This window comes from Dipodomys merriami, unplaced genomic scaffold, assembly GCF_024711535.1.
Source record: "Dipodomys merriami isolate MVZ:Mamm:240054 unplaced genomic scaffold, mDipMer1.0.p SCAF_1, whole genome shotgun sequence".
Taxonomy (NCBI): domain Eukaryota; kingdom Metazoa; phylum Chordata; class Mammalia; order Rodentia; family Heteromyidae; genus Dipodomys; species Dipodomys merriami.
In genome coordinates, this window is record NW_027202270.1 from 139,106,279 (window position 1) to 139,130,504 (window position 24,226).

A 24,226-nucleotide genomic window follows, 5' to 3' on the forward strand; every position below is an offset into this window, starting at 1 on the left:
GGCTATAAGGTGAGACTGACTAAATAAAATAACCAACACAAAAAGGGGCTGGCAGATGTCGAGCGCTGGTGACTCATAGCTGTAATATCGTGGTTCAGAGCCAGCCCAGGCAGAAAAGTACCCATGAGACTCTTATCTCCAATTAACCACTCCAAAACCGGAAGCGGCTCTGTAGCTCAAGTGGTAGAGCACCAAACCTTGAGCACAAAGAGGCTCAAGGACAGTGCCCAGGCCCTCAGTTCAAGCCCCACAACTAAAGAAAAAAAAGGGGGGGAGGGACTGCCTGGCAGAGTGGTACAGCACCTGCCTAGCAAGTGTGAGGCCCTGAGTTTAAACCCCAGTACTACCAAAAATAGTCAAATCACCTCAATGAAAAATTTCCCTAAGGATTACTTTATAACTTCAGCTTAAATTAAGAAGCAAGCAATAAAATTCAATTTTGTACTTCACTTATGTGGTATACATACATGTACAATACTTGTACATATGTGTACAAGTATTGGAATGTATTATATGGTTGGATCACTGTTTATCTCTTTTTTTATATACTTAAATATACATTAGTAAGTAAGCTCATTTACTCACCTAAACTCCCAGCTGCCATTGCAGTTTGCAATGCAGCGGCCAGCCTGGGGACCATCTGGCAGTAATACACTGTGTCTGTACACACACATGCGGCAGTGCCTACTGCTCCTGGCCAACTCTGAATAGGTCGGGGAAACCCCACCAAGAACACAGGCAGGGTGAAGAGGGGGAGTAAGGGAGAAGAGAGTAATGCAGAAAAAGCTATGATGACCAACATAAATGGAGAGAAGATTGTGTTGAGTAAACACAAAGTGGTAGCTGATTTTCGATGTTTTTTTTCTGTCCATGATGCCCAAAGTACAGTCACAGCAAAGTGCAATTTAGAGATAAACTGAATCAAGCGATCACGAAAGATACCAACCTGTAGAAACAGAAAAGTTATTTCTCTTTAAAATTTTTCATGATTTTCATGAATTTTCAAGACTGTATTAAAAATATATAATTATTTCCCCAAATATTTTGTGGGAAATAGCCCTTAAATGTATTCTTTATTAAAACTTTCTACAACCATAAATTTAACATAAATGACTATAGGTAAGAAAGTAAGAAATGTAAGCTGGGTACTGGTAGCTAGAGCCTATAATCTTAGCTACCTTGGGAGACTTGAATGTGGTTCTATGCAAGCCCAGGCACACATGTGAGACCCTTTCTCAACTGATGGCTGGATGCAGTAGCATGTACCTGTTATACTACTTAAGTAGGAAGCTAGGATTGGGAGGATTGTGGTTCCAGGCCAGCCTATTTAGAAAACCCCGAGACTTCATCTCAACATAGAAAGCTGGCTGTAGTGGCACATGCCTGTCATCTCACTTTTTATGGGAAGCCTAAATATGCAGATTGTGTTCTTGGTGTATGCCACAGAAAACAAAACAAAACAACAACAACAACAGCAGACTATCTCAAAAATAACTAGTGAAAACAAGGATGGATGTGTGGCTTGGGGATAGAGCACCTGTCTAACAAGCACAGATTCCCAAGTTCAAACCCTACTAAGCACCCTCCCCCCCAAAAAAGTAAGTAACATTAAAGAAAATTGATATAGTACTTACTACCTATACTTTAAAGGTGAAAAATATATGTCAACAAATCCTTGTATCCATGCATGCATGTGTATCTTACAAATAGAGATGACATAAAATACTAGCCACTCATACATGTAATCCTAGCTACTCAGGAAGCTGAGTAAGCCAATCTGGCCGGAAAATCCATGCAACTTATCTCTAATTAACTACCAAAAGGCCAGAAGTGGAACTGTGGCTCAAGTGGTAGAATGTTTGCCTTGAAAAAAAAAGCTCAGACAGAGCTCAGGCCCCGAGTTCAGGACCTAGGATTGGCACAAAACAAACAAAACAAAAAAGATAAACAGCCACTGAATTCTATAACATGGAAAGAATTGTAGTGTATGAGATCAATAGGATTTATGTCAGACACATAAGATTGGTTTAATAACCGAAAATCTAAGTTGGGTGCTGGTAAGCTCATGTCTAGCTCATGAGGAGGCTGAGATCTAAGAACCAAGGCTTGAAGACAGCTAATGCAGAAAAGTCCATGAGGCTCTTATCTACAATTAACCAGCAAAAAGCAAGAAATGGAGGTGTGGTTCAAGTGTTAAAGCAACACTTTGAGTAAAAAAAAAAAAAAAAAAAGTGAAAGCACAAGGCTCTGAGCTCAAGTCCCAATACTGGCACCAAAAAACCCCATAATGAAACATAAATAACAAAAAAAAAAAAAAACCCACAAAGACAAATGACAGTGAGTACATTAAAAAGATGCATCACTAGCAATCAGAGAAATGTAAATGAAAATCATAACAGGAATAGTTTATACCACTGAGTATGGCTACAATGAAAAAGTGAGGCAATGAATAGTACTGGTTAGGATTTGGAGAAAAGGGAATCCTCATACACTGCTAACAGGACTATAAAAAGGTACAGTCTGGGGCTGGGAAGGTGGTGCAGTGGTAGAGTGCTTGCCTTGCATGCATGAGGCCCTGGGTTCGATTCCTCAGCACCACTTAAGCAGTAAAAGCCAGAAGTGGTGCTGTGGCTTAAGTGGTAGAGCACTACCCTTGAACTGAAGAGCTGAGGGACAGTGCCCAAGCCCAGAGTTCAGGCCCGACTGACAAAAAAACAAACAAACAAAAACAGGTACAGTCTCATGCCTATAATCCTAGCTACTCAGGAGGCTGAGATCGGAGGATTGTAATTTGAAGCCAGCCCAGGCAGGGAAGTCCGTGAGATTCTTAATTCCAATAATCCACTCAGAAAAAGCTGGACAGTAGTACTATGGCTCAAGTGATATAGTGCTAGCCTCAAGCAAAAGAAGTTCAGGGTTAGCTGGATGCCGGTGGCTCACGCCTATAATCCTAGCTACTCAGGAGGCTGAGATCTGAGGATTGCGGTTCAAAGCCAGCCTGGGCAGGTAAGTCCGTGAGACTCTTATCTCCAAAAAACCACTAGAAAATCGGAAATGGTGCTGTGGCTCAAGTGGTAGAGTTCTCCTTGAAGAGCACAGGGACAGCGCCCAAGCCCAGAGTTCAAGCCCCATGACAGGCCAAAAGAAAAAGAAAAAAAAGCAGCTCAGGGTTGGGTAGGCCCTGAATTCAAGCCCCAGAACGGGCACTAAAAAAAGGTACAGTCTTTGTATAAGACTACTGCAGCACCCTGGACTGTTAAATATGGAATTACTACATGACCAAAAATTCCATCCATGGTAATGCATATTCAAAAGAAATAAATACATGTTCATCTAAAAACATATATTGACATATTCATAGCAATAGTCTCAACTATAAAATGTAAAAACAAAACCTAAATATCTGCTATCATCTGACGATTAAGTCAACCTTATCTATGCAATGGAATACTATTTGGAATTTAAAATAATTAAATAATGATACATCTTATAGGAATGGATGTTTGGAATATATAAATGAAAACCAGTAGATGCAGAAGACTACATATTACATAATATTTCATTCAGGTGAAATGCAGGTAAGTGGTTGTTGGATCTGGAGTAGGTAGGAATAGAGAGTGGGAATGAGGATTAACTCTTAAAATATGTCTCTTCTGAGGATTTAAAAATTATTCTAGTAACTGTAACCCCTCTGTACATCATCTTTACAATAACATTAAAAAATAAAATGTTCTAAAATTAAATTGAGATGGTAGAAAAATGATGACTATATACAACTTTACAGTATATATTAAATGGATAATTTTATAATGTGAAATATGTTTCAACAAAGCTAACACTTGTTAAAAAATACAGTTACCAACAAGAGTCTGATTCCTGTATTCAGACTTCTGTTCCACCATGAGTCTGCACTGGAGAACAAGTGCACTGCTGATACAATGACGGTCTCCAATAAAGCATGTTCTGTATTCTGCCAGACCTGCCATATGCAAATTATCCTGTTATTGGGTAGAGTCTGCTAATACAAGCAAACTTAAAGAAAAACTTAAAAATTGGAAAGCACTATTAAATGCAATTAGGATTACCATTCTAAAAGCTCTTGTGAATCCAATGGAAATAGACACAGAGTGTAATCCTTGTAAGGAACTATCCAGTGAAAGAAATGCTATCATAGCAAAAGGTGATACTAAAAACAAACAAAAGAGGTAAGTTTAATGTAAGGCACTTTCTTCTACCATATTTTAAGTTGTCACAATCATATTAAGCAATTAACTAAAGAACTTTAACAAAAACATTAACTCCAGTAGCTCAGCAAATGGGAGTGAAGATTGACAAATGGGACTGCATCAAGCTTAAAAGTTTGTGCACAGCAAAAGATAGCCATTAGACTGCAAAGACAGCTCCAGGAGAGGCTTTGCCAGCTATACATTTGACAAGATGTATTACCAGATTTGTACATCTGACAAGATGTGTTACCAAATATATACATCTGAAAAGATGCATAACCAGAATATACAGGAGTTTAAAATACTAAACTCTCAAATCAGTAATCTAATTGATAAACTGGATAAGCTCAACAGATTCTTCTCAGAAGTACAAATGGCCAATGAATACATGAAGAAATGCTCAACATCTCTGACCCTAAAGGAAACACAATCAAAATGACATTGAGATTCAATCTTACTCCAGTCAGAATGGCCATGTCAAGAACATAAGCAACAATTGTTGGCAAGGATGTGGGAGAAAGGAACCCTAAGATACTGTTGATGGGAATGTAAACCAGTGTAACTACTATGGAAATGAATATAGAAGCACCTCATTGAGACTTGAAAACAGAAGTACCCTACAATCCAGCAATACTACTTGGGCATTTATCAGAAGGAATCTAAGTCATGATATAATCAAGGCACTTGTACACCCACATTCATTGCAGCAGTATTACATGTGTATGTATACATATATTTGCTCTATATATTTATATAAAATATCTATATATCATACATATATATATATATATATATATATATATGATCAAACTGACTAACCAGTATACATGGTTTAGCCATGTATAAACCCCTATGAACAACCAACATGCATTTAACAAAAGTAAGTATTAGAAAGCAGAAACATGTCCTGGGATATAAGTACTAGTGGGATGGTGAATATAGTATATATATAGTATATTTAGGTACATGTGTGAAAAAGGAACAAGGAAACATGTAGACTGCTTTAAAAAGAGGGAGGTGAGAGGAGGGAAAATGATGGAGTGATTCTGATCAAGATACACTGTCTTGTATACATAAATGGACATGTTAAAAATGAAATACCCTTATGCAAGTGACTGATACAAACATAAAAAGAAAAATCACTTGTATGCAGTATACTACTACACAAATGAGAATTTAATCATACTTAAAAATATTTCCAAGATAGTTTATAACACAAGATTAGGTGCTTTTATCTCCCTACCTAGGGTTAGCAAAATCCGTCTGACAACACCAATCTTCAGAAGGTTTGTTTGCTTCTCTAAGAATATAGTCACAGTTGTATGCACATCCTTTGGATAGAAAGGGTTTCGGAAAATTCCAAAGATATAGACACTCTGAATTTCCCTAAGTATCCATAGTATTATAAGTATTACCACCAAAATATAGCCAATAGTAGCTTGGAAGCTGTTTTTGGAAATCTGTGAGAAACCAGCAAAATGATGTAGCAAACTTGTTTCTAAAAGAGCCATGACTAAAATAATGATGTACATGAGGTACTGCTTCCATGTAAACTGTTTTTCTGAATCCCCAGGGAAAGGCTGAGATTTGTTTTCTACTCTGTGTCTGGTCACACTGTGTTTGAAGACAATACTCATGTCACTCAGGTTAAGGCTCAGTAAGAATCCAAGTCCAGTCATGAAAAGAACCACACCAACAGTGCTGGGAATGAAATATGATGTTACAGCTGTTCCAGCAGAAATGGTAAACATTACCAATAACCTAGAGAAAGAAAGAAGGGATTTACTAGAAAAGAAACATATTCTTTAGGAAATTTATATAAAATTTCAGTATTAAAAAAAAGTTTACCTCAGGCGGGTTGACATAGGTGAGCCTCCAAGGCCAAACTGTAAAACTTGTTCCACTGCCCATAAGAAAAGTGCGTCAGGCGGGGGCAGAGTCCCGAGTGCCCACAGAAAGGGCAAAAATATAAACAAGATGTGTAAAATCTGATTCATTTGTTCTAGAGCTGGAATATTTACAACAAATCTACAAGAAAAAGGAAAACATTTAAGTCATATAAAAATGCACAAAAGACAGAGAGAGAGGGGGAAAAAACCATTAGAGAAAGGTCCTCGTCCTAACTTTCAAAAATCTAGACATATTTGACACTACCTCGATTATGTGCAAACTGCAGAGGACATATGGATGTAAGTGTGCAAAAAAACATTTTTTAAAAGCCATCATTGCACTGTGATAAAACTGAACAGAGGGATTTGGAAAACATCTGTGAATTTTAAGAATTTAAAACTGCAAGTAACTTTGGGAAAAGCCAACAAGCATTCATACATTAATAGGTGGCAAAGACATAAAGGTCTTGCCTTCTTCCTATTCTCTGTATTATTCTGTCCTCTTCTCAGATCTCAAAATCTGATGTAACAAGAGGTAATCTTACCATTTTGTACAAGCAAGAGTGTGGTTTTCAGAACATAGACTTTTACCATTATAATCTCCTTACAGAGGAGGACTAGCTGCCTCTATAGTAAATAGAGACACTGACACTCAGTACTGAACTTTATAGTTAAATGTAAAATTATTAAAATTGCTTCAAATAATTTAATAAAAAAATTAAAGCATAGGAAAAAAAAGCTGAATCAATATGTTGTCACTATTATGGACTAACGTTAATTAAACACTGTGTCCAGAGACCAATAGGGTCAGAGTAAGTATGGATTACTAAAGACTTTCAAAAAGAAAAGTCCAAAATTGATAGCATAATTGTACTTAGATATCCAAGCTTCAAAGAAAAAGACAACTTTTGTAATATTTACCCAGTTAAAGGTTTGGTGAAGCAAATGTATAACAATTATGAATATAATAATGATATAGACATGTGTCTACCCAGAAATACCAAGGCTATAGCAAGTTAGAGTACCTTCAAATTGTTATAGTGGAGAATTAATGAGCACAAAGTAAATAATGTGATACTAAATTAGAGGACAATATTTTCTGTAATTTTAGAGTTCATTTCATTCTAAGAAAACACTCAAGTAACAACAACAACAAAAATCAAGCCACACATCAAGCCACAAGAAAGTCAAGGAAAACATGCAGATTTGTACAGTTGTTGTTTTTAAAAGACAACACTCCTCTTACACACTCATAGGATTTGTGTAAAAATAATGCAAATTCAGGAAAATTACCAAAATTAGGTCTATCCTTAATCTTTTTGTTCTTAAATAAGGAAAAGCACAATATAAACAGTATCTTTATAAACAATTATAAGGATATTGGACATCAATTCACAAGTAAATTTAAGTATACCAAGTAAAACATATTTGTTTCTTGCGTATATAACATAGTCTCAATTAAATGATTACTGTGGTTTTTTTATGGAGAAAATGTTTAAAACTAATGTTTCTGATGACATAATAGAAATTTTCTAGAGTAAAAAATGTCAGTCCTGAAGGGCGCCGGTGGCTCACGCCTGTAATCCTACCTACTCAAGAGGCTGAGATCTGAAGATAATGGTTCAAAGCCACCCCAGACAGGAAAGTCTGTGAGACTCTTCTCCAATAAACCACCAGAATAAACTGGAAGTGGTGCTGTAGCTCAAGTGGTAGACTGCTAGCCTTAAGCTGAAGAACTGAGGGACAGCGCTCAGGCCCAGAGTTCAAGCCCCATGACCAAAAAAAAACAAAAAAAAAAAGTCCTTAAGAAAAAAGTTTCTATTATTATTTTTTATTGTCAAGGTGAGGTACAGAGGGGTTAGTTACATAAGTAAGGTAATAAGTACATTTCTTGTCAAACTTGTTACCCTGAAAAAAATTTTGAACCTAACAACTCTAAAAATATTTCAAATTCTGAACATTAAGAGTCATATGCCATTAGTCTGTATAGTGCCTAAAAGGATGTAAATGTATATCATTTAGCCAAATAATTCCTGAGTCTCTGAGCTAAGCATCTAAATTTAATTCATGCTTGTGTTTACAAAACAAAATGTACAAAATCATTTAAAACTCTATACAGTCTCTCTATATATACTTTTAAAGTAAGGGGAGAGAGAAAATTCATAAACTATGGGATGCAGCTCTCTAGTTTTCTCTTAAATCTTCTTAAATAAACCCAAGGAACAATTTGATATTTCTGCCCACTCTCCATAATTGAAGAGTGGGTGCATTTTATACATGGTTTAACTACATTGTGTCATCTCAATTTTTTTTATTTAGGTGTATTTTTCTGAAAATGAAATAAGAGGTAAACTGATCATTTGATTCTTTAGAATAGATATGGGTGCCAGGAGCTGGAGGCTCATACCTGTAATTCTAGCTACTCAGGAGGCTGAGATCTGAAGACTGTGTTTCAAAGCCAACATGGGCAAGAAAGTCTGTGAGACTATTATCACCAGTAAACTATTCAGAAAAAGCTAGAAGTGGTGCCGTAGCTCAAGTGATAGAGCACTAGCCTTTAGAAAAAGAAGCTCAAAAATAGTGCCCAGGCTTTGAGTTCAAGCCTAAGACTGGCACAAAAAAAAAAAATATGGGGCTGCCTTGGTCTTTTAGATATTGTAAAAATAATCACCATAACTATCAAACATTAACCATTAAAACAGTATATTAAATTGAACAATTTAGAATTAGAAATATTTTGTTCTTTCATTACAGAGGAGTAATGTGAAAATCTAAAGTAACAAAATAAAAAATTAACTGATTTCTTAAAATTAAAGAGCTTAGGGCTCTAAATACAAAGATATATTGTCAATGGGTATATAATTCCTAATTTCAAATGTAGTATAATGAGGTAGCAACTTAAGAATTTATGTTCTGAAAATAATGTTAGCAACTTGAATCTTACAAAGAATGTACACACACCTGACCTCATTTTTTTACTGCTAATTTTTAAAAAATCAAGCATTTATTTGTAGTATATCTTATAGTTAGTAAATGGTGTTAATATTAATAAACCAATTATAAGCCAGGAACTACTTATTCATGCCTATAATACTTGCTAGTCAGGAGGCTGAGACTTGAGGATCTTGGTTTGAAGCCAGTTCAGGCAGAAAAATCCAAGAGCCTATTCCAATTAATGAGCAGCATGCTGGACTGGATTAGGTAGAGAATTATATATTGGTATTACATTGCCCTATCAACCTCAATGTAGTTCAATCAGGTATGAAGAAATAGGAACAGAAGCTGGAGGTCAGTTTCAGCATATAAAGTATCCTAAGTATTTTTAAATGTTTTTTTAGTTTGGGCTTCCATAACAAAATACAAAAGGCAGGTGGCATGGTTAAAACAACAGAAATTTATTTTCTCACATTTGTGGAGGTTGGAAGTGCAGATCACAATGCCAGGGCTGGGAAGGCGGCTCAGTGGTAGAGCGCTTGCCTTGCATGCATGAGGCCCTGGGTTCAGTTCCTCAGCACCACATAAGCAAAAAGAAAAAAGCCGGAAGTGGCACTGTGGCTTAAGTGGTAGAGCACTAGCCTTGAGCTGAAGAGCTGAGGGACAGCACCCAGGCCCAGAGTTCAGGCCCCATGACTGGACCAAAAAAAAAAAAAAAAAAAAAAGAAAGAAATGGAAAGACTTGGAAAAAATTATATTAAGTGAAGTAAGCCAGGCCCAAAGAAACAGAGGTCCCATGGTTTTCCTTATTTGCAATATCTAGTATATGTCTGAGTCAAGCAGAAAAGGTCAGATAAGGTGATGTTAGGGAAATGAACCCTAAGATATGTACTCAAATGTTTTTTTCTTTCATGTGATTGTTTTTAACACATTTATAAGATTATTTCTTTGTTGCTTTGTATGTCCCTCCCCCACAGTATAACCCCTGCTTTCACTGTATTTGATGTCAGTATAATTTGAGGAGGGGAAGGGAAAACAAATCGTTTAAATGGGGATACAGGTGGACCCATTGCAACAATGAGATGTACAAGTTGTTATGTCGAAAATGAACTTTACAACTTTGGTGCAGGGTGGGGGGGAGGATTGGGTGGGGGGGCGGGGGGAGGATGGGAAGGGATGGGAAGGGGAAACAAAGGAGGAGGCTACAATGCTTGATAAGAAATGTACTCATTATCTTGCCCATGTAATTGTAACCCCTCTGTACAGTATTTTCACAATAAAAAAAAGGAAAAAAAAAGAAAATAATTAATGCAAAAAAAAAAAAAAGATCACAATGCCAGTATGATCAAGTTCTGTTAAGAGCTTTTTCCCTTATCGCTATTCTCATTGCAGAGGAAGCAAGCCATCATATGTCTCTTCTCATTGGTCCGATGGACCAATTCCTTTGACTGAGGTGCCTTTTATATCATAACCTTTCAAAAGCCCTATTTCCAAATAACATCACATTGAGGGTTGTGGCTTCTATACAAGAATTTGAGGTGGGGTGGTTGGAGAGACTGTTCAGTCTATAACATTCTATCTCTACCTTACCTCCAAATTCATGTCTTTTCACATGTAGAATACATTAATTTTGTTCCAGTAGAGCCCAAAGTCTTAACTTGTCCAGCAATAATAACTCTAAAGTCACATTAACTTTAAATATCACCTAAATTAAACTGAGGTACAATCTATCCTTGGTACAACAAAATCCCTTTCCAACTGAGAACCTGTAAAACTAGGTAAGTTAAGTATTTCCAAAATACAATAGTGGCACTCACATGGGAAAAACATACTCCCCCCAAAAAGGAGATGTAAGAAAAAAAGGATGATGAATCACGTGGAAGTCCCTAATGTAGTAAGAAAAAATCTTAGATGTTAAGGCTTGACAATAACCAAGAGTTCTGTACTCAGTAGTCCTGCCACTAAAGCTTTAGGTGGAGGGCATCTGGCCTGCTGAAACTGAGACAATGATCTTGAAAGTCTTGGAGTCACGTTGGGCATAGTTTTTCTTTCCTTTTCTTGAAGAACAGCACACATTCACGGCTGACTAGTATTAACATCTCATCTGGTCAAATCCAAGAAGTTTATTTATTTCTACCTGTCTCCATCTCTTTCAATTTAAACTGGCAGTGTTTCTATTCAAATAATCCCATATGGGGCTGGGAAGGTGGCTCAGTGGTAGAGCGCTTGCCTTGCATGCCTGAGGCCCTGGGTTCAATTCCTCAGCACCACATAAGCAAAAAGAAAAAAAAAAGCTGGAAGTGGCGCTGTGGCTCAAGTGGTAGAGCGCTAGCCTTGAGCTGAAGAGCTGAGGGACAGCGCCCAGGCCCAGAGCTCAGGCCCCACGACCGGACCCCCCTCAAATAATCCCATATGTGCTTTATGTGATAATTTAGTCACATCTTTGATACGCTCATCACTTTTTTACGATATGTATAGATGGTAAATTTCCAAATCATCATTTTTCTTAACTCCTCCATCTTTTTTGTTTTGTCTTTTACTTTAAAAAGGAAGAATCAAGCTATTTCTTCACTTTCCTTCACATTCTCCTTACATAAAAATCCAATTTAATCTCCTACAAAATCTGACTTGTACAAAACACGAGCACACACTTGCACAAAACACCAGCACATACTTTAATGAAGTTGTTTCTACTTTAGAACAAGGATTACCCTTCTTCCAGTTTCCAATGACACATTCATCATTTCCATCTGAGACATAATTACAATTACCCTTAATGACTCAATTTCTAGTAGGTATGTCAAAACACTTCCACCTTCTACCCATTACCCAGTTATAAATAATTTGTTATAGCAGCATCTTACTTCTCAGTACTAAAATCTTAAGTTTTGGCTACTATAACAAAATAAGAGGATGATTTAAACAACAGAAATTTATTTTCTCACAGTTCTGGAGGTTAGAAGTCCAGGATCAGGCTGTCAGTATGTTCAAGTTCTGGTGAGGGCTTCCTTTCTGGCTTAGGATGGCTGCCTTCTTGCTGTCTCTTAGGAGGATACTAATCCCATTAGACTAGGGTCCCACCTTCAGACCTAATTATTTCTCAAAAGCTCCATCTCCAAATAAACATTACATTGGGATTTTAGACTTCACTATATGGCTTTTCCAGGGAATAAACATTCAATGCATAACATTCTTGTACATTTCTACCTGGACACTAACCTGGGAAAGAGAAAGCTGCAATCTACAGAAACAGAGAAAGAAAAGTCAGATTTAGAAAAGGTAAGAAAATGATATTATCAAGCAATTTTGCAAATTCTTTTTAAAATTTTTACTCTATAAATTAAAAATCAAAATTTCTCTCTATATCATTCTTATAAGAAAATTAGAAATATATTTTCTATTCATGTTACATTTACTCAATCTTAATATTTATGTGTATAAATTTTAATTTACCCCTGCCCAAGAAAGTTCTGTTTCTTGTCCCTGGTTTCAGCCAGGCTTGTTTTAATGTTGATTATCTACAGTGAAGTACAGGATTGAAAACTTGCTTAAAACCTCTAAATGGACATTTTGTTTCATTTTGTTTCTTCAATAAGATTTAACAAGTGTTTTAAAATATGAAATTTTAGAGACTAGTCTGAAAATTAATCAAAACAACTTACCACCCAGTGGCACAGTCTTCATGATTTTTAAGTAATAGATTTACTATTTTTAAACACAAAAAAAGAGCTCTCTTATCAGGTATACTTCAAAACAAAGCAAGTTATAAAGAATCTGATAGGCTTTTACCTGTGTGCAAGATCCACAGAAACAAAGAAAAAAATATAAAGTGGTCTCATGAGAGGAATGATTTCATAGGTATCCTGGGTTTGGAAAGTTGCAGTCTCTGTAGCTGTGTTTACAATTAATGAATATTCTCCTATACATAGTGTCATCCATCCAAAGACAAAGAGTAGAACAGTGCCTCCGGTACTACCATACAGCAAGGTTATTCTATTTGGGAGCAAATACCATGTTCCAAGACCGCACATCAACCCAGCAAGAACAGAATGGAACACTGTATTGACTACATATTTCTTGCCAGGAATCAGAAATTTGACAGTCTCAGCCCCAGTACAGCTTGTAAATTCATGGTCATCTTCCTCTGCTAAAATATCTGTGGTTAGTATTCGTTCTACTGTTGCCGATTTTGTTTTGGCATATAAACTTGTTAACTGGATAACAAATGCAGTGAAAAGCATTAGTCCACCTGAAAAAGCTGCTGTAGAGTAGTCTTTCAGGACACCTAGTTGATACAAAAGTGTCCCAAGTCCACCCAAAACCCATGGCATCAGAAAGAGGATAATCTGATTGACATATATATAAGGAGGGGCACAATAGCCTAATTTGAGTCGAGGGCCTCCGAGAACAGTCTGTGGGAAGCGCTTCAGAAGGAAGTCCTGTTTGTAATCATTCAGCAGAGGAACATTTGGACTCATGCTTCTCATTCACGATTAGTCTGAAAGCCACATCCTTTTTCATAATCAGCAGGCTCTATGAAAAAGAAAAAAAAAGCTATTTTAAAATGTCACATTTAAAATCTGGAGTAGAGGGTGGGAGACACTAGTTCTATTTTATCTCCTTAATTCCTTTCAAGGAAGGATTTATAACTTCATTTGTAGGTAATAGATTTATTATTTTTAAACTCTAAGGAGAGCCCTCTTATCAGGGCTCCACTGCCTGACACATACTAGGCACTAAATATTTTTTTAAAAACACAAAATAGATATACTAAAGTTATATTTCAAGTTTTTAATGAGATCATAATCTTTATTACACAGAACATAATATTTAAATTTGGGTCTAACTTTTTCTGAGGTCACAGTCCCAAAAAACTATTACTCTCACCAGATGCCAGCAGCTTGTACCTGTAATCCTAACTACTCATAAGGACTACAGCTCAAAGACAGTCTGGGCAGGAAAGTCCATGAGAATCTTACCTCCAATAAACTACTTTTTTAAAAAAGCCAAAAGTGGAGCTGTGGCTCAAGTGGTAGAATGTTAGCCTTCAGCAAGAAAAAAAAAACCCAGGGACTGTACCTAGGCCTTGAGGGCTGGTGCGTGCACACACATACATAAACTAATACTCAATTTAAATCTGCCACTAGTTTCATCATTCCCCATTGTTTTTGCTGTTTAACTTTTTATTCTATTACAAGGGTCTACAAACTTTGTGTCCAAATGACCGAGCAAATATTTTCAGGTTTAGTTCAGGCTCTGTTATTAAAACTCTACTGTGTTGCTGTAAAAATCAATCATAGAGCCAGGCGCTGGTGGCTCATGCCTATAATCCTAGTTACTCAGGAGTCTGAGATCTGAGCATCACAGTTTGAAGCCAGCCAGGCAGAAAAGTCCCCATGAGACTCTTTTCTTTTCTTTTTCTTTTTTTTTTGGTTGGTCGTGGGCCTTGAACTCTGGGCATGAGCGCTGTCCCTCAGCTCTTCAGCTCAAGGCGCTCTACCACTTGAGTTATAGTGCCACTTCCGGATTCTGGTGGTTTACTGGAGATAAGAGTTTCATGACTTTCTTGCCAGGGCTGGCTTTGAACCTCGATCCTCAGATCTCAGCCTCCTGAGTAGCTTTACAGGCGTAAAGTAGGATTACAGGCGTGAGCCACAGGCGCCCAGATCGTGAGACTCTTATCTCCAATTAACCACTCAAAAACCAGAGGTAGAACTGTGGCTTGAAGTGGTAGAGTGCTAGTCCTAAGCAAAAGAAACCAGGGATAGAGCCCAGGTCCTGAGTTCAAGCCCCACGACTGACAAAAATTAAAAAAATCACAGAAAAAACCATACATAAACAAATGTGTTTTTCAACTAAACTTTACAATTTTCCCAAATGAGCTAGACTCAGACAGGGTCATAGTGTATCTATGACCACTCCCACTGTATCAAATATATTCCTCCATAATTTCCTTGGAGGAAAAAGCAGAAGGCAATACTATTAATACCACAATTCACTACAGTGAATTAAAGATATCCCTGTCACTAGGTCTGATGTATGTGAAGTTTTTCTCAGAGAGTTAAGAAAAAACTGACCATTTCTACAGTATTGAGGGAAAGCAAGAATTAAGATGAGGTGGCTAGCTAGAAAAGGGAGCCAGAAAGTGGTATTATATAACTGTGTTTTCTAGCTCCATGTTAGAAAATCAACTAACAAATCTATTTTCCTTTTAATAGTTCTGATCTCTTGTAAAGTTTATTTTGTTTCCATCCATCTGGTGGACTACCCTATGATCATATCCCAAACAATGGAATATTCTGATGTTCTGTTTTGAGATAGACATCTACAAATGTAGCTGCCTATGATAAACTGAAAAGTAAAATAAAAACTGCTGATTCTATTTGCATTAAAAACAAAGAATATACCACAAATGTGTGGTTATGTAGTTTGTATATGTATTACAAGTTTCAAAAAGGGTACTATGTACACTGTGTGCATTTAATATGTAACATCTGAAACCTATTCAAATTTCTAGATGCCCTCCAGACAATCAACTCCATGTCCTACAAACATACCCTGTGCTTTTCCTCCTGTGTATCTATTGCTTATGTCTTCTCTTTGCCTAAGCTATCTTCCCTTCTCTAATTAGTAATTTTAGTGAACTTCAAGGCTCAGTCTAGTCAGGCTCTGGTGGCTCACACCTGTGATCCAGCTACTAGCTGAAATCTGAGGATGTATGTTCCAAGCCAGCCCAGGCAAGAAAGCCCAGAAGACTTATCTCCAATTAACCATCAAAGAGCCAGAGTGGAGGTGTGGCACAAGTAGCAGAGTGCCATTCTTGAGTGAAAAAGCTAAGGGACAGTACCTAGGCCCTGAATTCAAGCCCATCTATTAACAACAACAACAACAAAAAGATCCAATCTAGGCACTAGTCACTCCTACTTATAATCCTTCAACCTGGACAGAAATGTCTAGGAGATTTCTCCAATTAAGGAGCTAAATGCTAGTCCAGAGGAGTGCCTCAAGTGGCAGAGCGCCAACTGAGAGCATGGACACTGGGTAACAGAGTCCTTAAGTTCAGGCCTCTTAAAAAATTACTCCATCTAATCATTTTAGAAAAAGTTGCAAAGTACTTGGGTTCAACTGTCTCTTCTCTCTTACATACATAAGACATTGCTTATTTAAAAAGAGACTGCTTGTTCTATACTGTAAGTGTACTTACTGAAGTACATATGAGATGAGTAGTGATTTCTTGTATTGTAAACCTCTTTTCATACACATTCCTTTTCTCTACTAGTAGTAAGATATTTGTGGAAAGGAACAAATGTTGAGATTGAGTCTCACGCATTTAGTAGAATATTAATGATTAAAGTTAGAAAACCTATTTTCCTGTTTCAAAGGAAAGATGTGAGAATTTTCCATTTTTGAAACTTCTTGCACAATACCTTGCCCCACACAAAACAGTAAATGCAAAAACTGTACATCCTGTTTAAAAGCAAGCTCAAAGTTTCTTCATTTATTTTTCTGTTATAGGACTGGGCATGGTGTCAGTTGATATTACTGGCTCAGGAAAGATTTTTTCTAAAGTAGGATAGCCAAAGCAACAAATGATAAAGATGGCCCTGGCTGAGGTACAGAACTTCTTTTTACCCACACAAAACAAAATGGTGGAGAATTTAAAGATCTGGAGGCCCATTTTTAATTTGGTCATTTTCCTACACTAAGGTATGGAGTTCACACCGAGAGAAGGGAAAATGTAGAGCAGGAGTCAAAAGCCACAAAATAAGGGAGGAACAATTAAGAATTAAGTGAGAACACCAAGAAGTAAAAGAGAATATAAATATAGGTTCATGCAGAAGCCTTAGAAACACGGAAGAGAAAATTTGGTGGGGATTTGAGTTACTTTAATGGGGTACTTTTTAAAAAGGCTGCAGGCTAGATGCTGGTGGCTCACACCTATAATCCTAGCTACTCATGAAGCTGAGATCTGAGGACGAAGGTTCAAAGCCAGCCCAGGCAGAAAACTCTGAGATTCTTGTATCCAATTAACCACTAAAAAAGGCAGAAGTGGAGCTGTAGCTCAAGTGGTAAAGTGCTAGTCTTGAGCTAATAAGCCAAGAGACAGTGTCCATGCCCTGAGTTCAAGATAATGCACACAGTGCTATGACAAGGAAAAGTTAAGAGTATATTAGTGACGGAGGAATGTTGTACACAAGGAAAAAAATGAGGGAAATTTGACACCAAATTAGACTTAAAGACTGATTTAAACTATGGATATTTTTTAAAACATTAAGAATACGAAGAGGAAGTGGCGCTGTAGCTCAAGTGGTAGAGCGTTCGCCTCGAGCTGAAGAGCTGAGGGACAGCGCCCAAGCCCAGAGTTCAAGCCCCACGACCGACAAAAATAAAAAAAAAAAAAAGAATACAAAGAAAATGGATACATATTTTTTCTAGCAATTCATTAGAAGGAAAGGGGACAAAAAAACAAAAGGGTGCTCATTATGACATTTTCATACATAGGTACAATGTATCACTATCAAACTTATCCCTGTCAATCATATTTCCCATCTCCCTTCCTCCTTCTTAAAATAATTTTAATAAGTTTCATACATGTAAATAAACATATTCATCCCCATCATCCTTTCTGTAAGCCTTCCCACTTCTTGCTGATACTTGTGCCCCTAACAGAGACTGTTTCACTTTACTTTAGTTATTTTATTTTTTAATGTATATTAATTGCACCAAGGGTTTTACTATGGCATGTTAAGACACATATATACTATATTTTAACCAAATCAAACTTCTTTCTCTTTCTGCATCCCTTCAACCCCCATTTTGATCAAAAACTTTCACTGAGGTTCTTTATGTCATCTTCATCCATAGCTGTAATATATTTTGAAAGTATGCACTCTCTATTTCCCTCTCTCCTCCCCCTCTCCTTAAACAGTCCCATAGAATCATGATTCTCTATTTATATGTGTGTGTGCCCACACACATTAAAAATTAAATTACAAATTCTGGGACGTTTAAGAAGTTATTTAAGAACTAAAACCATGTGTCACCTAAATAACTTTAGGTCCTTAGGAAGCTGAGAACAGGAGGTTCATGGTTCAAGGTTAATAAAGAGTGAAATATGCATGAACCCCTTTCTAATAAGCTCATGGCTAAGCACAGTGGTGCACATCTGTCATTCAAGTTGTGTGGGAAGCTCAGATTGGAAAACTGGTGAGACTTTACCTCCATGGAGGGAAGCTGGACAGTGGTACATACTTGTGATCTTAGAAATAATGCTAAACCTAAAATAGGTGAGTATGTGGCTCAGGCATGCTCCCTGGTAGGAAACAACAACCTATTCTTTACAGCAAAATAAAAACAGAAACAAACAAATCAACAAAAATGACAAAAAGACAGAGGAAAAACTAGGCAGGAACAAAGGTAAAAGCACCCTAAAGCCTTGAGTTTAAAACCATCAACATGTCCCAATTTTTAAAAAAGAATTTAAAAGTATTTTCTTTGCAGGAAGCAATAGTAAAATTTATATAAATTTATATAAATGTTAACCTGGATTATTTGCACTGAAAATAAAGTCACAGAGTAATAATTTGGTATATGCTTCTGAGAGACTGAATTCTTGGAAGAATTTGGATGTACTTAATGTTGCTATCTCTAGCACAGTTGAATGAAAATGGCTCAAGACTGAGGAAACAAAAGCTGTGAAAAAAAGGAGCTTAAGGGATAAAGATGGCATCACAACACTGACTTAGGCCATATGCTTTCTTCATATGCTACTCTGAATGTAGGCCAACAAAATCAAGACAGAAATGTTGCTTTATTTAGGATCTGACTCATATTTCTTATGAATTACCAGAAGGACAAGAAGTTGGCAATCTACTGGGAGGGAATTCTTGGTTATCCAAAGTTTACCCCAACAATACATGACACCTGACTAAAAAAACCCTGAAAACAAGAAAGTAACAAAATACAGCAGTTTGGATTACACCAAATATGTAGTTTTCTAAGGTTAGCAAAAATAAGTAAATAAATTTATATACACAGAACTTTTAGCAATTGTCTTCATTGTTTTATTTATGTTTACCTTAATTTTTTCCCTTGTATTAGAGTGTGGTGTGTCCTGTCTGCAATCCTAGCTGCAATCCTAGGTGGCAGAGATTGGTAAAATCATGTTCTAGGTCAACCAGGAAAAAAAGTTTGCAAGATCCTATATCAATCAATAAAAAAGCTAGACACTGTGGTGTAAACCTATCATTGCAACTATGCTGTTCCCAGTTATGTGGGAACTATAAATAGGAGGATCAGGGTCCCAGCCAACCAGAGAATAAATGCCAAATCCTATTTTTCAAAAATAAAGCAAAAAGGACTGGGGGTTGCTCAAGTGAGAGAATGTATGCCTAGCCAAGTGGAAGGCCCCGAGTTCAAAACCCAGTACCTCCAAAAAGAATTTCATATTTACATGAACAGTGTGCACTAAATGTATTTTACAAAACTGAAAAGGAAATCTATTAAAGTTTTAATTATCCCAACAATCCCTAAATATACTAATTTTGGAAGGAGAAAATGTTGTGTCTGGAAAAGAAATAAGCTAGCCTGTTTTTCAGTACACAAAAAAGCTTGATATAAATTAAAACAAATCAACACTGAACTGTGATGGACAGAAAAACATTTGTGACCAACAAATAGTTCTAAAAAGTATGTAGACATGGATTTTTAAAAAAATAGTCTGGTGATAACTGTTGAGTGTGCCAGTCAGAATGCAGAGATACAAAGACAGCTATCACTATAATTCTAAATTGTTATTTCCCCAAAGATGATATTCAGGTAGCCAATAAGCCAGGGTATGAAGATCAGCAACATTATTCATTAGAGAAATGCAGATCAAAATCATAATGAGATACCACTTCAAATTCCCTAGATTGCTTAAAATAACTAGAATAACTATTGACAAGGTTATGGAGAAAGTAAAAACCCTCAAACACACCTAGTAAGAATGGAAAATGGTGCAGTTAATTTGGGAAAAGCAATTCCAATCATAGGTATTATACTCAAGAGAAATGAAAACACATCTTCACAAATGTTTACACTAAAAATATTGTTACTGTCAAAAATGGAAACAACGCAAATATTCATCAATAGCTGAATGGCTGAAGGAGGGCACATCAACATAATGGAAAGTAATGAAGTTAATATGGGTAAACTGAAAACATTATTCTACCAGTGGTGAGGAATGATGACTTGTGACAATAGAGGGCCTGTGAATGATATGGTACATAGTGAGGCAGGTACACATGTTTCTCGCCTGATAATTTTATATGGCCTTCAATATGGCCCTTGGCAGAAACAAGGTTCTCCGACCCTGTGGAAGAAGTCAGTCACACCCCACATTTACATAATATGTCCTATTAGGATAGGCAAATCTGTGAGATAGTAAATAGATTAGTGGTTGCCCAGAGCGGGTAGAGATAGTGACAGTGGACAACGGGGGATTTGAAGGATAAATGTTCTAAAACGATAGTAAAGGCTCTGTGACTATACTAAAATGTGTCCATTTTAAATGTGACAAATGTAAGGAATGTGAATTACGTTTCAATACAGCTCGCACCACTGAGAAAGAAAGGATCGTTTGTGTTTCCTGCAGCAACTAATAACAGAAGCAACCCTTTCAATCGGAAAAGTACAAGTAATCAGCAAGTGCTCCAAACAGTTAAACTGCTAAAAATTTTAACAGGTGAGCTGGAGGCTGTGAGACAGTTTGGGGCATTGAGGGATTGGGGGGGGGGGAGGAGGGGGGAGGGAAACATCTCTAGCTATCGCGAAAAAAATGTCCTAATTACAAGAACGACTTAATGAAAAGGAAACCACCAAAACAGTTAACCGTAGCGAAAAGGGGGCTGAAGAATGGAACCCTACCTACTCGGGAGGCTGAGATCTGAGGATCACGGGTGCAACCAATTCACCTCCAGCAGGGAAGCTGGGGCTCACGTGGTTTTGAGGGCCAGCCTGGAGGGAAAGTGCTCAGGGAGACGGACAGATCGATCCCGGGGGCCCTGAGTTCAAGACCCCTGGGCACCAGCACACGCTAAACCAGCCGTGCGTTCAGAGGGCACAGATGGGCGCCGAGCAGGTAGCTCGGAGGCAGGATGCGCGATTGGCTGCGGTCAGCGGCGCGCACTTGGGTAGAGGGAGCCGAGCCCCCAGCGGAACGGCCTAGTCCCGGCGAGGGGGCTTTCCTTCGACCCACGGGGCTAGCGGGCCGGGCGGTCAGCTAAGGGGCGTGGGGGGCGCACCGCACGGGGAAACACGGCCCCCTCTCCACCAGGGACCCACGGGCCGTTCCCGGGACGGGGCTCCGGAGGGCTTCGCCCGACCCCTACCCCTCACCGCCTGGGCTCGGCGCGACGGCCGCGCTGGCAGGGCCTCACGGCAGAGCCCGCCGAGTCCGTTCGGGTGGTCGTCGACGCCAGGCCGGGCTGGGAAACCGAGGCGAGGGTCGGGGAGGGGGCACGTACCTCGCGTCACCCGAGCGGAGAGGAGACCGGGAGGCATCCGGGGCACTGCATGGTTGTCGGTAAACTGAGTCCGGCGCTCCCTCTGGGACGCTGGAGGCTCCGGAACGCGGAAGCCGAGGAGCCGCCGCGGCCCCCAAACGAGCTAAACCCCAAGCCTCCCGGGCCGCTCCCCGTTGCCATGGTTAACGTCAACTCCCGCCAGAGCCTCGCGAGAGGCGCCGGGCGCGCGCGCGCGCGCTCAGGAGGCGGGGCCGACGCCGGCTCGCCTCGTTCCCCGCCTGCGCGCGCACCCCTGGCGGGTCGGGCCGCTGGCCTAAAGGGGAGTTGCGCAGAAGCGCGCTTTTCTTGCGCTGGGCCTTGACCCACACTCGCCCAGCCTGGGTCCGAGGCATAAATGCGGACTCCGGTTCCTACTCGGTACTGGCACGGCCTTTAGCAGAGAAAGGGAGGCCGCGCTGGCTCCGAGCATTCACTTAGGCCACGCCCCTACGCCAGGGCGTCGTTGCCCGGGTGACGGGACGCTTTTCTTCTGCTGGCTGGAATGGGAGCATCCAGCTACGGGGTTTGGGCCTGGTAGGCTGACCCGAGCGTCAGGGGAGCTCGGTTTCTCCGGATCCAGCGACCTCTGTTAAAGACTCTCAGGCCATAACTATCCCAACCCCCCCAGTGACCAGTGCTTCAGCCTCGAGGTGTTGGAACTGCCTGTAGGATTACCTTATTGCTCTTGACAAATGCTGATGTTTCATTTCCCATAACCTGAAGATCTGTGAGAGATTCTTGAGCAAGTCCTAACTGGTGCCATCTTTCCGACATTTGCTCACTTTTGGGGGGGGGGGTCCTAGTGTGACAATTCTCATATTTCAACCTTTTCCCCCCGTTGTTTTTATGTCTACACAAGACTAAGTTGATATCCATGTAAGCCGAGTTCCTGTCCAGGACAGTAGAAGAAGGGGGAAGAAGTAAGCGGAAAGTTGTATTGAAAAGGAGAGAAGGAACTCCCAAACAAGAGAAAGACTGAGCTACCGTGATGGCATTGTTAGGGGATTTTATGTATTTATGTATTTCCTCTAGCCAAATTTCAAGCCCTCTCTAAGGTCTCAGAGTCAGCATGCCCATTAAGTCCCCGCCTTGTGAGGTTTCTATTTCCCGGATGCTTTTGCTTCATTGTTTTCATGGTGTGCCATACATTCCTGCCCCAGTTGCAAGTCTTCTTACCCTCCTTGGAAAGTGACTCCCCACCCCCACCCCCAGTTCCTGTAGTCCAAGTAACACCTTCATAACACTTCTTGGAACTGACCTTACTCCCAATTTCCCATAATCCATGTAATGTAACCCAAGTGACTGCCGATGTGACCCAAGTGACTGCCCCCTAAATTTTTGTTTAAATTCTTGGAGCAGTCCGGCAGGTCTGTCCCCTCAATAAAGCCTTGAGCTCGTATTGGTCGGTCACTCACCTCTCATTTCTTACACTCTTCAAAAACAGTCCTAGGATTAGTGGGTTTCCTTTTCTTTCTATATGAGGCCACTGTGATACCAAAGACTCAGGGGGATGTCTTCATTTCCTTGTTCTTTTGCCCTTACTCAACATACCTTTCCACTTCCTGGTTTCCTTTTAGCTGCATATTCCTATTTTGTTGCTCTTTTGGTTGATCAGTTTAACCTGCAAGTTGTGTAGACCTTCAATTCCCTGACTGCCTGCTTTATCACTAACTAGTTGTTTTGGGGCCATTACAAATCCCACACTTATAACACAGTGAACTTAATGTGGGGGGTGGGGTGGGGAGGGGAAATCCACTAAATTGTGCTCTTCCAACCTCTTGCTCTCATTTTTCTTGCCCCTGTCCTGGCTCATTATTCTGCCTGGAAAAAAGGACACTATTGAAATTAGCTAATAAAGCTGCAATGGACTCATTCGTGCAAAAGGAAGAGCTGAATATTCCTTATTTTAAACAAACTAGATGTTAAGTTCAATGAAAAGCCAAAATTGGCCATAAACTAGGCCTCCTAAACCAAATAGCCAAGTTTGACTGCAGATTTCTTGAAGGTAATTAAAAGTGGCTCTCAGGTGGCTGGGAAGGTGGCTCAGTGGTAGAGCGCTTGCCTTGCATGCCTGAGGCCCTGGGTTCGATTCCTCAGCACCCACATAAGCAAAAAGAAAAAAGCCGGAAGTGGTACTGTGGCTCAAGTGGAAGAGTGCTAGCCTTGAGCTGAAGAGCTGAGGGACAGCGCCCAGGCCCAGAGTTCGAGCCCCACGACCGGACCCAAAAAAACAAACAAAAACAAAAAACAAAACCAGGCAAAAAAAGTGGTTCTCAGGGAGCATATAGATAATCTGGAAATGAAACAGCCTTATTGTTGATATGGGAAAAAATTTAGTAGTTTGGATGGTAGATCAAATGAACTACTACATCCTTCCTAAGCCCAAGGCCCTAATTTCAATTCTATGAAGGCTAAGAGAGGTAAAGAAGCTGAAGAAGAAAACGGAAGCAAACAGAAGCTGGCTAATGATGTTTAAGAAGCCATTTTTAAAACATTAAAGGGTAGGGTAAAGGAGCAAATGCCTAATGTAAAAGGTGTGGCAAATTATAAAGAATATCTACCTGAGATAATTGATTTGCTCATGGTTGGTGCTCAACCACTTGAGTCATACTTCCAACGTCATTTTGCTGGT

General features: G+C 39.1%; 1 protein-coding gene across 2 annotated transcripts in view; it reads right to left on the minus strand.

Moving 5' to 3' along the window:
- Pcnx4 (pecanex 4) overlaps window positions 1–21,736 on the minus strand; it is a 31,307-nt gene extending 9,571 nt beyond the window's left edge. The window contains exons 1-7 of one of the 2 annotated variants that reach the window (XM_070032419.1): window positions 21,556–21,736; window positions 12,839–13,582; window positions 6,075–6,254; window positions 5,470–5,987; window positions 4,086–4,186; window positions 3,860–3,979; window positions 586–946 (exon numbers count right to left, since the gene is read on the minus strand). In XM_070032419.1, coding sequence (XP_069888520.1) covers window positions 586–946; window positions 3,860–3,979; window positions 4,086–4,186; window positions 5,470–5,987; window positions 6,075–6,254; window positions 12,839–13,536 — 1,978 coding nt within the window. In that variant the 5' untranslated portion in view covers window positions 13,537–13,582; window positions 21,556–21,736. Of the gene's footprint in view, window positions 1–585; window positions 947–3,859; window positions 3,980–4,085; window positions 4,187–5,469; window positions 5,988–6,074; window positions 6,255–12,268; window positions 12,291–12,838; window positions 13,583–21,555 lie in introns of those variants that run through there. The other variant, XM_070032428.1, reaches the window with a different exon arrangement.
- Between the last annotated feature and the right edge of the window lie 2,490 nt (window positions 21,737–24,226).